Below are 14,398 nucleotides of genomic sequence, written 5' to 3' on the forward strand. Positions count from 1 at the left end.
GCCGTGCTGCAGATTAGTGGAACAGTATAAAGGCAATACTGAAAGGGTGTGAAACAAATAAGGCCATTATCTGTTCTCCACTGCCTCAAAATGCAGGACAAAGCAATGATTTTAAGTTAAGTCTCGTTGACCGTACAGTCTCATTGACTTACTATCTCATTGACCTCTCTAGCTTTAAGAACAGCAAACAGTGGAATCAATTAACTAGAGCAGTGTTCCTCAACCTTGGCAGCTTTAAGATGTGTAGACTTCAACTTTCAGAATCCCCCAGCCAGCCATGCTGGCTGCGGAATTCTGGGAGTTGAAGTCCATACATCTTAAAGTTGCCAAGGTTGAGAAACATTGCCCTAGGGAGATGGTGACTACCTATCACTGGCTGTGTTCAAGCAGAGATTGGAAGAATCTGCCAGGCAGGGATGTCCACAGTGACAGCTGCTGGGTTCAAAATGACAGGTGCAACCAGGCAATCAAAGCCCCATTCCTTTCATGAGTTTGTGATGCTTGCAACACCTATTTAAAAGGGGGCAGGGCTTTGATTGCCCAGTCATGTCTACCATTATGAACCCAGTGATCATTGCTGAAGATGATTTAGATTCTTGCACTGAGCAGGGGATTAGATAGCCTAAATGGCCCCTCTCAATTCTATGAGTTTAATTATGGGTCTTTATAATTTCTTTAGCCCTTATAGGAGTAATGTTAGGAGCAGTTTCACAATAAAACCAAATACTGTATCCAGGTAGTTGGTGGCTCCCTTTCACTGGATTATTTGAGTAAAGCCTGGACAGCTACAGTATCTGTTGGGGAATGCTTTAATCTATATTTCTACAAAGAGCAGGGGGTGACAGCTAATGGCCTAACTCTATGATTCTATACTCTGTGGCATTTGGGAGAAGGTACATTTTTTACTAATTATCATGGTGGCTCTATTGGTCTACTTTAAATTGAGGATGACTCTTGAGCAAAACTGAATTGTTTGCTAATGATTTTGTATTTAAATGTATCAGAGCAATACATGTAATGGAATCACTGGGGGCTATTACTGAGAATGGTCTGCCCTTATACTACTTAACATATGTCTCAATCTCATGTAAAAGTATCTCTGAGGTTGGCTGTTTAAGATAGCTTAAACAGAGTTCTGAAGTTGGCTATTGGTCTGCTGCCATCTTCCTACCAATTGGTCGTATAATTCTCCACAAAGCCTGGAAAATGCAGAGGAATAGTTTCATCAGCCTTCCCAATCTGGTGCTTTGTGTTAACTACGATTTCCTGAATTCCAATGATTGAGTTGGCTAGAAATTTGGGAAATTCTGATCCAAACTATACATCTGGAGGGTATCAGGGTGAGGAAGTCTGGCCTAAGCAGACTTTATTAATGGCTTTATTATAACAACTGTAGCATCAAGCAGTAATTTAAACTAAAATTTTCAAGATCTTCCATTGCTATGGTTAAAAGAGAGAAGCTGAATAACACTTGGATTGCAACTGCTTCAGATTCTAATATGCTAGTGCTGCTTGGAAAACAGAGTGGACTTCCAAACACTTAACAATACCCCTGTGGAACTCCTCAAAATAGTGCAGGAAGTCTGCCAGTGCCAATGTGTATAGTGGTGTTGACATGAGCATGGCCAGGTCAAGGTGAATATCCGTGCTCAGTTGTTCTTGAGTCTTTTCTGCCAGGTTCTTTCTGATTAGTTTTCCCACGCTCACATGTGACTATCCATGAAAATAAAGATGGTGGTATCATGCTCTTTAATTTCCAATTTACAGTGTGCACAGTTGGACACTGTACAGATCTAAGAATTTAGAAGTGACGTACTTGGCAATTTTATCCCATAGGCTCTGTTAGTAAGAGTGGCTTCCTGGACTATGTTATGAGGTTTTAGCTCTATCAGCCAAGTCCTTCTGGACATCTTACATAGCATCCATACTGTTCCTGGAACACTTGGACTAGATGCTCTTTCAATGCCATCTTCCCTCTCCCCATCAACCTTAAAATGGCCTCCTTCTTCCCAGAAACAGTGAGGTCATCAGATAGGCCATCAGGGTAGAGCAAAGATGACAAATCTTCTCTATCTGAAGGGTCACATTCCTTCAGCAATGACATATTGATGACCACATGCCAACAGTCAGAAAGAGGAGTCAGATGCAGGTTAGGATATACAGACAAAGCAAACCCCTGAGACAACCTTTATCTGAACCTTATGAAAGTTCAGCTGTAGCAAGTAAGATGAAAAGAGCTCATACTATTCTGTTATTAGTCAAATCACAGCAAAGATTGCACAAAATATCCATAATTTAATTCCTCATTGCTTGACTCTTCAGCCATTACTGTTATTCAGTATGGCAAACGGAGAAACGTTCTCTCCTCCCTCTCTTACACACAGTTTTACATGTGAATCAGATACTCTCCAATGTGAATGCAGTACTTGAGTTCTTTTGCCTTAAAGGAGTTTTATTATACATGCGTAATTCAGTTCTTTTGCCTTAAAGAAATGCGTATTTCAGTGCATGTCAGAAGATTGGGCAATTTGCTGGGTACATCCTATATAGCCTTTTGTGATTCTTGCCATTGTTTCTGATTATTCCCTTGCATCAAATTTGTTTTTATATGCCGGATTTATATTTTAGTTTTTCTTATGGCAGAGCCCCAAGGTCCAGTAGGGCCACTAGTTCAAAGACAAGACTGACATTGGGAAGATGAACACTTATAGAAAGTTCAGCTAACTTGCCTCATTCATCCTGCCTTGCAAAGAGGTCTGTGGGTTGCCACCACCTATAATGTATTTGCTAAAGGTTGGAATCAGCAGTGTTGCTCATGGCTTTAGCCCATCAAAAACCTCTCTGAAGGTAGATAGCAGTCGCTACTTTGCTGTTTAATTTCCCATAGTTTGAACCAGCTTCTTAGACAGCTCTCCATTTCTGAATGGATAAATGAGTAGGAACTGATGCTGGATTACAGTCGGGTATACCGTATAGGCCTATTTGCTCAATGTTAGTTCCTGAAGCTGCTTTTTCCCGAGAGGTTTCAGCCAGAAGATAATTTGTCCTGGATATCTTCCAGTAGTGCAGATGTAACTCTTGGGCTGCACACGTCAAGCTAAGCTTGGTGCTCGCCTTTCATAATGCTTATTTCAGCCACCACAGTTTGGAAAAGTGACAGGAAAGGAAATGTAGGCCAAGCTGTTTACTGGAGAGGCTCTGATGGGACAACAGTTTTCAAACAGGCAGTGAAAAAGGGTAAAATCCCACTGTGCTTTTTAATGAGAGATTCATATCAAATTACTGCATTGATGGTTGATCTTGGAACAACAAAGGAGACTTATTAATATTATTCTGTTAATTAAGTATTGTATTAAGCGGAATATCATAATGTGGAGTACCCTTCATTTAGGATACCAACTGCCCCAATTTTGTTTCCTTTCCCCACTTCTGACTTCTTTCTTCTCCCATCTTATCTTCAGATACCATTGTCTCGAAGTATGTTAATTTTTTACTGACCAGTTTTGGAGGATTCTCCCTTTCCTGCACTTAATTTTTATGTTGTTTCATCTCATTGAGTCTTCTTTTGATAATCCTACAAGAGCTACCATGTAGGATTCTTCCGTGTGTGCTGGTCTACTCCTGTTTTTCAGTGAGCTGGGCAGGTGCCATATTACATAATAAATTTGCATTTGGATATGAGCCCAATATCTGAGGATATTTTGAGAAGAATTTCCTCAATTGATTATGAATTGGCCTATTTATTCACTAATTCTTTCAGCATTAATTTGCTTTGTAAGTTAGTACTATAAACACTGCGGGAACAAAGACTGCTGATCCCCATTTGTATCACATTCAAGATTCCCTCACTGAAATGTGGACTAGTTCCCACAATTTCAGCATCGTTTGCCTTCGGGGTATGTTACTGGCAAAGGATTTTGCACCAATGAATGTACTGTTTCAGAGGAGAGATGGGGTTTATTTATAGTTTAGGTTTTGCTGAGTTACTGTAACATCCTCAGCACTTGGACCTATACTAAATGTCAATTATCTAATTTTAGATCCTTATGTTCATGCTGTACGCAGACATTGAACAACACAGTTCTTCCACCAACATGCCTAACGTGGGTAGTAAGTGTGTGGATGAGCATATGAAGAATTTACTTTGCATGAAAATAGTTGATTTAGCATTCGGAATAATCCTCAAATCTTTGCGGTCTGAAGAAAACATTTTCTGAAGAACCTCACAGATTATGGTGGGTGGATGTTTATAGAAGGTCCGCTGCATAATTTTTCTCTGGTGCATTTAATTTTTTTTCCATTTAGAATAATCATTTGCCATATAAATCAGAAATCAGATATGTGTGCATTCCATTATGTCACAAGGAAAGAGTTGGCATTCCAGAAGTTCATTAATAGGTTTGGCTCAAACCCTAGATAACTCAAATGCCCTGTATTGTTGCAAGGAAATGGCCTTGCCTAGGCTAGCCATGTTGAGATAGTTGGATTACAGTAACTGAGTATTCTGCATGGAATGATGGAAACTGTAGTTAGATTTTTGTGTGTATGTGCTATACATGCATATAAATGTATGCATACATAAAATTTACAAGGGCTTCCAAAATTGTTTTTGAAAACAGACTCCAGTCAAACGTCTGCACAGAAGGAGAAAAATGTTTGCAAAGAAGTGCCTGAAAAATAATAGTACTGAAAACTGCCTACAAAAAACATATATTATTCAAAGTTAGAAACAAAATAGCATATGCTGGGTGTTTGCTTTTTATTTATATAATAGCCATATAAGGGAAAAAACCCTGACATTTGGGAAAGTTATATGAAAAATAAAGCATGCATCAAGAAAATGTATGTAAGGTGTCTTATGGACATTAATCTTCAATATATATTTATATTTTGGGGAAAGTTGCATATGAAAGTTCAGCATATTAGGGAAAATGTGAATGACCAATGATATGGATTTGATTTATGGGACTGGAAAAAAAAAATCCCTCATCCCATCCCATCCCATCCCATCCCATCCCATCCCATCCCATCCCATCCCATCCCATCCCATCCCATCCCATCCCTTGCTTAGTGGACAGGAATGCTGCAAAATTACTGCTTCATAAATTAATAGTCCAATTGATCCCAAGGACACCAGGAAGGCACTGAGTTGGGGAGGACTAGATTAAATAGCAATACTGTGTTCATGGAAGTAAGAAATTTAATCATACTTACGTCTACTTTTGTTTTCAGTTACTTCGTAATATCAAATACTGTATGGATGCTTAATAAGCTGCTGTTTCTCTCTTCTCTTTCAGGCCCAGCTGCTGATTGAAATTACTTGGCCATTGTTTATCTTCTTTATTCTGATGTCTGTGCGACTGACTTATCCACCTTATGAACAACATGAATGTAAGTTAAAAAATGCCTGTGTTCTTGGGCTTCAGCTTTGGTGAAGGTGAAGTAAGAAAGAGAGAGGCAGATTGCATAAGGAGTCAGCTATCTCCAGCTTAGAAGGATAGAAGATAGCATGGCTGAGGAAGATTTGGGGGAGCCATCAGAGTGGTCTACACTTGATCTTCAGCTAGTTAGGATTGTTCCTTCAGTTTTGTATGTGGCCGTAACAGATCAAGTCACAGTTTTTATTGCAATTCATTTCTCTTCTCAAAAAATGCTGTTGCTAAAGTAGGGATTTGCCTCCAGTTTGACCACTGCTGTGAAGATAGAAGCTCTTGCTAACATAACCCTGAAGGTTTCCTTATCGCCCAGTGCTTAGTACAATGTGTATGAAACATCCCATTCAGTTCCTGTGATAATTCTTTATAGCAGTGGTTCTCAAACATTTTGGTCTCAGGACCCCTTTACATTCTTAAAAATGATTGAGGACCCCAAAGAGCTTTGGTTTATGTGGGTTATATCTATCAATATTTACTGCATTAGAAATTAAAACTTGAGATTTTTTTAAAAAAAATTTGATTACAAAAAGGAGGGAAAAAAATCTTAAAAGTGGTTTAACAAAAAAGTGAAAAAAAAACATACAACAAAGGGGGAAAACTGAGAAATTTTAAAATATTTATTTATTTGTCTTTGCAGATCCCCCGAAAGAGTCTCGGGGATCCCCAGGGGTCTCCAGACCACATTTTGAGAACCACTGCTTTAAAATGATCTCTTTCGCGCTTACATATATGATTTAAATGCTAGAGTTGGGTTATTTTCTGTAGCAATCTTATTGGATGTTTTTATTGATATGACCTGTTGGCAAATAATACATTAATCCTTCAACAGCAGATGAGTCGTAGATATAGAACAATGTGAAATATTTAACTGTCCTTCTTAAACTGTTGTATATGTATACTCTGAAGTAAAACTCATTGAATTCAATTCAACATACATACGTACATACATACATACATACTTGACTGCTGGGTTGATATCTGAAAAAAGAAAGAACGCAATGCAGGGTTCAACAGTAAGCTGCATATTGTATATCAGAGATTGAAAATGTCCATAATTTGCTGGGTGATAATGCAGTTGATTCACATCAAACCAACCAGTTTTTTTTGGAGAGCTGAAAAAATGTTGAGAATGGGATTCAATTTCCGAACTACAGAAACATCTTCAGTGTATTCCTAGTTATCTCTACTCAAACAGGATTTCCTTTTTTTCTTAATAATGACCGTGTGGTATATTTCTCCCTAATAATTTAAACTTCACTGATTAGTTACATAGAGGGGATTTCAACAGAGATGATGAGGCCTGCTGAAATCTCTCTTGCATAACTTTTAATGTCAATGTAGTAAGTCAGTGAAGGTGTCGGACTGAAGCCAGAAAGACCTAGGCTGAAGTCCACCCTTAACCATGGAAACTCACTGGGTGACTAGGCCAATCACCTCTCAATCACCTCTCCCAATCCATCTCAGATGGTGGTGGTTGTTACTGAGAAAAAAATTGGGAAAGGAAGTCTATGTATGCTGCTTTGATCACCTGGAGGAAAAGTGGGATATAACTCTAACAAACTAATACATGGTACAAAAGCCTTGTTGTCTTTTACTCCTCTTTGCCCTTTCACAACTTGCCTGTTTGCTGCAGATATTAGAAACAATTGCTTCTTGTTGTCCTGCATCATATGAGTCTGGAGACAAAGCTTGGGGGGGGTGGGAGGTATAACTTTAGAACAGAGAAGTTTTAAGGATGACTTCATGCAATGTCCTAAATATCTGTCCTCATATTTTTAGGTCATTTTCCAAACAAGGCTATGCCTTCAGCTGGAACATTGCCCTGGGTCCAGGGGATTATCTGTAATGCCAACAATCCTTGCTTTCGTTTCCCGACACCTGGGGAGACACCGGGCATTGTTGGGAATTTTAATAAATCTATGTAAGTATTCGCTATTTATTAAATTTTGGCCTGTCAAAGTGTTAGGGGGCAAATGTGAAGAAGAGGATTGAGACAGAACAGCAGTGCATTATCAAGGGTACAGGCTATTCTTTGCTGTACTCAAGGGAAGACTTTGTCCTCTAACACAAATGAGGAGTGTTAGCGGGTGGTTACCAGGGGGAAAATATAATGCAAGGCAAACTATCATGTTGAAAGCAAGCAAATTCCCACCTACTTAGCACATCCTTTGCAAAACGCCTTGACAGTTGAGGGCTACACAGATACTTTGGGGCCTGTGTTGTCCTTTGTATAGGGAGAGATGGCTGCTTATTGTTTATCAGCCCCACTAGGTAGACCAGACCAGGAAATCAATGCTACAGGAGGGCTAAAACTACTTTTATTGGGACTGGCTATAATAACAATCTTGCAAGTGTGTACCTCCTCCTCCTTCTTATAGTTCAGTGACTAAGGGAGGTGTCTGCCTGAACCACTTCTGAATGTTATCTCATTGTTCTGGACTTAAAAAATGCTTCAGCCCCTTTTGCTTAGGTAACGGGTTCCTGTATATTTCCATCAAAGTCATCTTTCTTACTCTCTACCCCATAAGCTTACTGGGTATGAGAGACCATTGTCTAATCATAAAGACTTCAAGGAGGTTTTCTTCCCTGGCATCCAGTGCCTTCATCCTGCAGGTCCTTGCTTGTAGCTTCAAATGGCTATTCCCTCTGCTCGCGTTCTCCAGGTGGGCCTGGAGTTCAGACATGTTGCTTATCTCCTCTTAGGGAACTGAGGGAATGGCTGTATTTGTGTGACACGCTGAATCACCAACTAGCCAACCATGTCTCCTCCTGGCTCATTTTGCAAATCAAGCCAATGCAGTTAATTGGTGGTTCTCTCCGCTCAGAAACAAAACTTAGATACAATTTATAAACAAGAGCTTGTGGGAGGATGGTAGTGTTCACGTGGTAGAATAGCTCCCAATAATGTCAGCGGGGCTTGCACAAAGTAGATGTGGATACAGAAATCTTTTAGGATCCATATGGGGGCTGTTTGAAGCTGTGCCTCTCATGATGACTAATAACTTTCCTCTTTTGTTTCTTTTTTCCTGCTCTTGGCCTCATTTCTTCAGTGTTTACCGGTTGTTCTCGGATGCCAAGCGCTTGCTGTTGTATAGCCAGAAGGACACCAGCATCATGGCTATACAGCAAGTGGTGGTAAAACTACAGAAAATTGGAAAATCTGCCTTAGGTGAGTGAATCACAAAGGAATATTGTGCATTATGCAGAGATTCTTGTCATTAATCTAGAAACTAAAGCTGGAAAAAGCTTTACAAGGGAATCAGCGCTGTATTAAAACAAGGGATGACTCTCCAAATGCCTGGGAGCAAAATTTTAAACAAAAAGATCTTTATTTCACTCTTACAGAAAGGTCTTTTTTGGGGAGGGGGCATATGCACTACTAGCAGGTAATTCACTTCTCACCCTTTCACTGATACTCTGTCCTGAAACAATCCTGAACATAACTTGCTTGTAAGTTATCTCCATGAAAATCAACAGAGATTACTTGAGATAAAATACGTGTTCCATCCTAAGATGAAACATGTCATGATTGCTCTTTTATAAAGTTTTTTCCTTGAAATGTACAGTGCTTTACATATTTCTGCCTCTATCCCATAATATTTGGAGTGGGGGGTGGGGATGCACACTTGTGGGTATCTGTGGTTGTCTTTTCTAGTATAGAAACTGGGTGACGGGTTAGCAGTAGAAAAAATGCACAAAAGTAAGATAGATGAGGAAGAAAAACATCTCTCTTGCCAACTGGTGGCCCATGTACATTTGATCTCCTATTCCTCCCATCTGTGCAAACATCTGAACAGAACATTTTTCTCCTTTTGTTACATCTAGCTTGTCCCTCTGCTCTCTTCACCAACCCCTCTTTTCTCCAGGGTAAGAATTCCATAGTCAATATTTGATGGGACACCATCAGGAGATCTCAAGGTGGTAGGCCTGACTGGAAAATGAAAAGAATATCACCCCCAAAAAGAATCTAAAAGGCAGTAGCTCTCTACTTCTGCATTTTTGCAAAGAAAACTCTTCCTTAACATATGAGTTTTCCCTACAACTTCTCATTTTTCTTCAAATTTTAAAGAGAGGGGAAATGTTGCTGTAATACAACATTGCAATCCTTAGAGGAAATTTATTTGAGAAATTATAGGGGCTGACCTCTGCTCCATGCATTTGTGGAGGGCTTTACAGAGACCAATCCAGAAGAAAGCATGTTCCTGGGGCCTCCAGCTTTCTTCCAATGCTGCACTGTGTGACGCTTAAAGCAGGAACTGGAAAGAAACAAGACATTTCTTTAAGTATGCATGGCTAGCTTTGTGGGGGGGAAAGTTGCTAGCATGCAACTCTACATCAGGTTAAGAAACAAGTTAGTTTCAGCAGCACCAAAACTGCACCATATATATAGGCCTTTGCACAGGAAGGGAAAAGAGCTATCAAAGAGTAAAGCAGCTGCTGAGAAGCAAAGCAACAAGGAATAGGAAGAAATCGTTGCCAAAGAGGATGAGGAAGAAAGGAGAGAAAGAAATGAGAACATACATACTAATGTAAAGATGTATTTGGAGTTATTTGCTTTCTGTGACATTTAAATTCTGGTAATTACTTCTAAATGAGCGGCTTGGCCAACTCTCTGTTTCCCACTGACTGTTTACATCTTTCGTGCTTTTTTTAAAATAAGAAAAATTGATAATCCCGCAGAGAAAGCATCACTGCTAATTTTCATGGCAGTTAAAAACGGGGGGGGGGGGGGACAACTTCTGGAAAGAGGTGCTCATTGGTGCCCATTTTATTTGGCTAATATTGCAGTGACTTTTCATTTGTGCTCATCTTACAACTGCTTTATATCGTACCTGTTGCACCCTCGTCTGTTTCACGGCCTTCACCTTTATTTGGCTAACCAACCAGAGGCCTTTGCTGACGGAGCGAGATAGGCAGCACGTGAATCAGCGTGACGGCTTCAGGGTGGAAGAAAAAGGGAATTCAGATGTAGTTATGTCACTTCAAGGGTTGAGAATCTATAAATGAGGAGTGTGAGACCAGCATTTTGAAAGAATGAGAATGTTGTGTCTGACTAACAGGAATGGGTGTGTTTGTGTAAAAAGGGAGACCATGTGAAAGTGTTTCTCAACCTTGGCCACTTCAAGATGTGTGGACTACAACTCCCAGAATTCCCCAGCCAGCATGCTGGCTGGGGAATTCTGGGAGTTGAAGTCCACACATCTTGAAGTGACCAAGGTTGAGAAACACTGGTGTGAAAGATGGATGGGGGGAGGAAGAAAAATGCAAGATGCTTCATGACAGTGAGCTTCTCCAACTGAACTGTCCTTCCCTGAAAGTTTTCCACACACGGAGACCATTCATTGAGTTCGGCAAATTGCAAAATGATGATAATAAATAATATTGGAAAGCTGCATATTGCAGTTCAGTGGTCTAAGGTGCTTTATAAAGATGGCTTCAGTAATGTTTATTATGATCTTCTGTGCCAGGTCTCCAGGGAGAAGGCAGAGAAATCATGACTAACCACAAGCCACGTAATGGGCTTATAGCTGAGGCAAATGTTTTCTTGGCATTAAGAGCTAACTCACTCTTAGCTGCTGCTATTCTGCTAAGAAAAGGGTTAAGGGCAGCACTTCTCATAAGCTCAGAGTAATTTTTTCTGACACTAATCCTGTCAAACAAATGCTAGCAAGTTAATTGGAGAAACGGGTGTATCTTTAGTAAGGTGAGTTAATTTGCAATTTGATATGCCTGTTATTTGACAGGCTCCATATTGTTATGGGTTGTGGTGGACAAAAGCGTGGCTGCCCTTTAAGTTACACTTAAATTATTTCCAGGAAAATGGGTGAGATGCTCTTACAGCAGTGACCAATAATTTCAGGGCTCCATTTCTGGCAAGTTAAAGCGCGCACACACGCACACAAAGTCCCATTTGGCAGAAATGAAAAGTCTCTTTCAGGATTAGCTAACCAGTTACTGAAGAGCACAAAGGAGGTCTTGAACATTCTTGTGGTGTTTCACCATTTCTGTTTCCTCACATGCAATACTAAAGAGTGTCCGTCCCTTTGTCTAAGTTTGGTGGACCGTCTGCAAGGAGGTCCCCGAAAGGGACAGACTGTCTGGAGGTCCAAAGGTGCTGGAACTTTGGGGACTAGATGGGAACATTGTTTTGAGCACTCAGCAAAACAACAACAGAGGAGGACAGCTAGGTGAAAGGGAAGAAGAGCTGTCTGCTTGAAGCAAAGGCTGTTGATGTGGGAACTGGATTGCAATTCCCCAATGCTTTATTTCTCAGAAAAAATCAAATTCATAAAGAAAGAGCCCTGAGACCTCTCTTGATTAACTTTTGTTGCAATAACCCTCTGCCTGCCTCCCTCCTCCTTTCATTTGCTTGTTTGCAAAGAAGTTCCTGGCCTTCAGTTGTACTAGGAAATTTTAGAGCATTCCCTTGTGATGAAAATGAGTGAATATTTATCCTATTCTATTTTTATATGAATATACAACCTGCGCTCTGAAAGGGGCTAGGCAGGACACAGATGTGATTAAGCTGAGCAGTACATCCATGCTGCTCCTCAAGCATTTTTCATTCATCAACTTTAAAGTAGGCTTGACTGAAACGTTTCCCTAAAATGAGGAATTGCATTTTGCTATCCCCTGAATGAAATTGAAATTTCACTGGGATGGTGATGTTTTATTTTGTTTTATTAAGAGAGAGAGAGAGAGAGAAAAGTCCATGCCTCTTATAGCAGTATGAGGCCTTCTCCATTGCTTTCCATTGGACAACTTTCCCAGGTTTGGTGGACTCCTGGAATGACAGCTTTTGGAATTCCCAATCACAGGGAAATGGGAATTATGGGTCTGATACATCTGGAGGGCACCAGGTTGGAGAAGGTTCTTCTAATATTCCATAGACGTGAATGGCCCAGTTCCTCATGGGATTCTTTTTTCCTAATTCAACTAGTTTTTAAAAACCCCAGTGATTCTCAACCACTTAGCCAAGTTAACTGGCAACTTTCTTCTTTGCTTGTGGTTGATTTATGATTCTTCTCATGGTTCAGGTCAGGATATGTATGTTATTTCCTGCGAAACAATAGGTAATTAAGAAAGAGTTGAATGAAGTTGTCAGCACAGCTCTAATTTAAACTTATGAAACATTTACTTCTGCCTTATCCTAGCAGAATAGGCATTGTATGATCCAAAATAGGTTACTTGCAGTCCTTTTCACACAGGGCTGAGGTGCCAGTCTCACAGCAAAGCTGTTCTCTGTTAATGGTGTATTGTCACCATTGAACAGATGAACTGATTTACTTCCAGCTCAGGAGGAATTTCAAAATTTCTGTTTTGAAAGTAAAAACCCTAGAACTCTATGGAACTTAGGGTGAGTCATTTTCCCCTTCATACTGTCTCTTAATTCCTTTGTTCTTCCCCACTAAAAAACTGGGAAACCACTGTAATGTTTTTGGTAGGCTTTCAAGATTGATGTCAGTCCTTGAGATAGACCAGGTCAGGAAACAAATACCGAAAGAACTACTACAACTCTACTTTATTGTTATGGAATATAATACAGAATTGTGGTGTCCTTGGTGCTCTCTGAGCTTGGTTGTTTGCTTGCAGACATTTCAACTAGGTAACATCATCATTGTGAAACATAATACAGAATCTTGAAAGCGTGACCGAGTTTCTCTTATACCAAAAACAGTCAAGGCCAGACAATCTTGAGTTTCTTCCTCACCTCCTCCAGTATGGCTATCTCCATACTGCTCTATAACTACAGGAAATGTTGTATATGAACATTTCTAATTCTAGTTGAAGACTGCTTTAAAGCAGGGTTTTTCAAACTCTGTTCAGTCCTGTAAGAACTTGATGATGTTCTGTGAAAGATTAAACATATTCACACACAAAAGCTCATTCAAATGCAGCCAATTTTCTATCACTAGAATTTTGATTCTTGAATTCCAAGTTTTTGTTTTTTTTAAAACTAACAGGTTGCGGAGCTAAACCTGAGTGGAAATGTTTGAAAACCTGTGCTCTAGTGCTTTTTTTTTTTTTTTTTTTAAGGACTTTAGCTCTACAAAATGCATCATTGGGAATGGGGACTTCCAGTTTTAGCCCCAAACTCCTATGAGGTCCTGTGAGAGATCAAGGCTATCAGGAAGGGGGGGTGCGTTCCAGGAGGGGAAAGGAGACAAAATACAACACAGTCCACAGGGGGAGCGTGGGAAACGAAAGAGGTTCAGGATAGCCACTCCCTAGAATCTCCCAGGGTATATATCCACTAGTTGCTATAGTATAGATTTAGTCTGGCAAGATTCTGTTTATAAGGTGTAAGCAAATAAAGGAACTGGACTGGACTGGACTGGACTGTTTCATCATTGTTCTTGGGCTGGGCATGACAGGTCCGAAGTGGAAATCAAATCATGAACTTACTGAACTTTGAGGTTCCCCCCGAAATTCACGTGGCTCCCACCCTATTGGGATTTTGAAGGGCCTTAAGGACCTGGCTCTTCGCCCGGAGAGGATGATTAATGCCCCTGTCTTCTTCCCCTCTGCCATCATTATACCTTTGTCTTGTGCTGTTTTTGTGTTTTTTGTACTGTTCTCTATTTTTTAAATGCTTTAACAATTGTAAACCACCCAGAGTTGCTGGGAGTTGGGCAGCATATAAATTTAATATATTATTATTATTAATATTATTATTAAACCGCTGGGCACAATTAGGACTCTTATTGTATCATTGTTCCCAATCACGTGGATAGTTATTCTTCCACATTTAAACACAGGGAAACTGCAAGTGAATGTCTGGGCTAGGCTGTGCCCCAAAGAATTATGGTATTGATTCTCACATTTGACTTTTTACCTGCTTGAAGTTAGAAAAGAACCACACATAATTCTGTAGAATTCCAAAACAAGAATTTCAGAACCCTCCCCCTTATCATTCATATGTCTTGCTGTGTCTCAATGGGATCAGTTTGTTTAATATCTAA

At 40.0% G+C, this 14,398-nt stretch overlaps 1 protein-coding gene across 3 annotated transcripts in view; it reads left to right on the forward strand.

Annotated features, from left to right (window-relative positions):
- ABCA1 (ATP binding cassette subfamily A member 1) overlaps positions 1-14,398 on the forward strand; it is a 103,348-nt gene that overhangs the window by 23,459 nt on the left and 65,491 nt on the right. For all 3 annotated transcript variants that reach the window (XM_007428637.4, XM_025166897.2, XM_088129928.1), the window contains exons 3-5: positions 5,298-5,391; positions 7,215-7,356; positions 8,486-8,604. In XM_007428637.4, the coding sequence (XP_007428699.1) occupies positions 5,298-5,391; positions 7,215-7,356; positions 8,486-8,604 (355 nt within the window). The remainder of the gene's footprint in view (positions 1-5,297; positions 5,392-7,214; positions 7,357-8,485; positions 8,605-14,398) is intronic.

This window comes from Python bivittatus, unplaced genomic scaffold (genome assembly GCF_059951505.1).
Source record: "Python bivittatus isolate LINGU-HERP-01145 unplaced genomic scaffold, Pbiv_v1 ctg000850_np1212, whole genome shotgun sequence".
NCBI classification, from domain to species: domain Eukaryota; kingdom Metazoa; phylum Chordata; class Lepidosauria; order Squamata; family Pythonidae; genus Python; species Python bivittatus.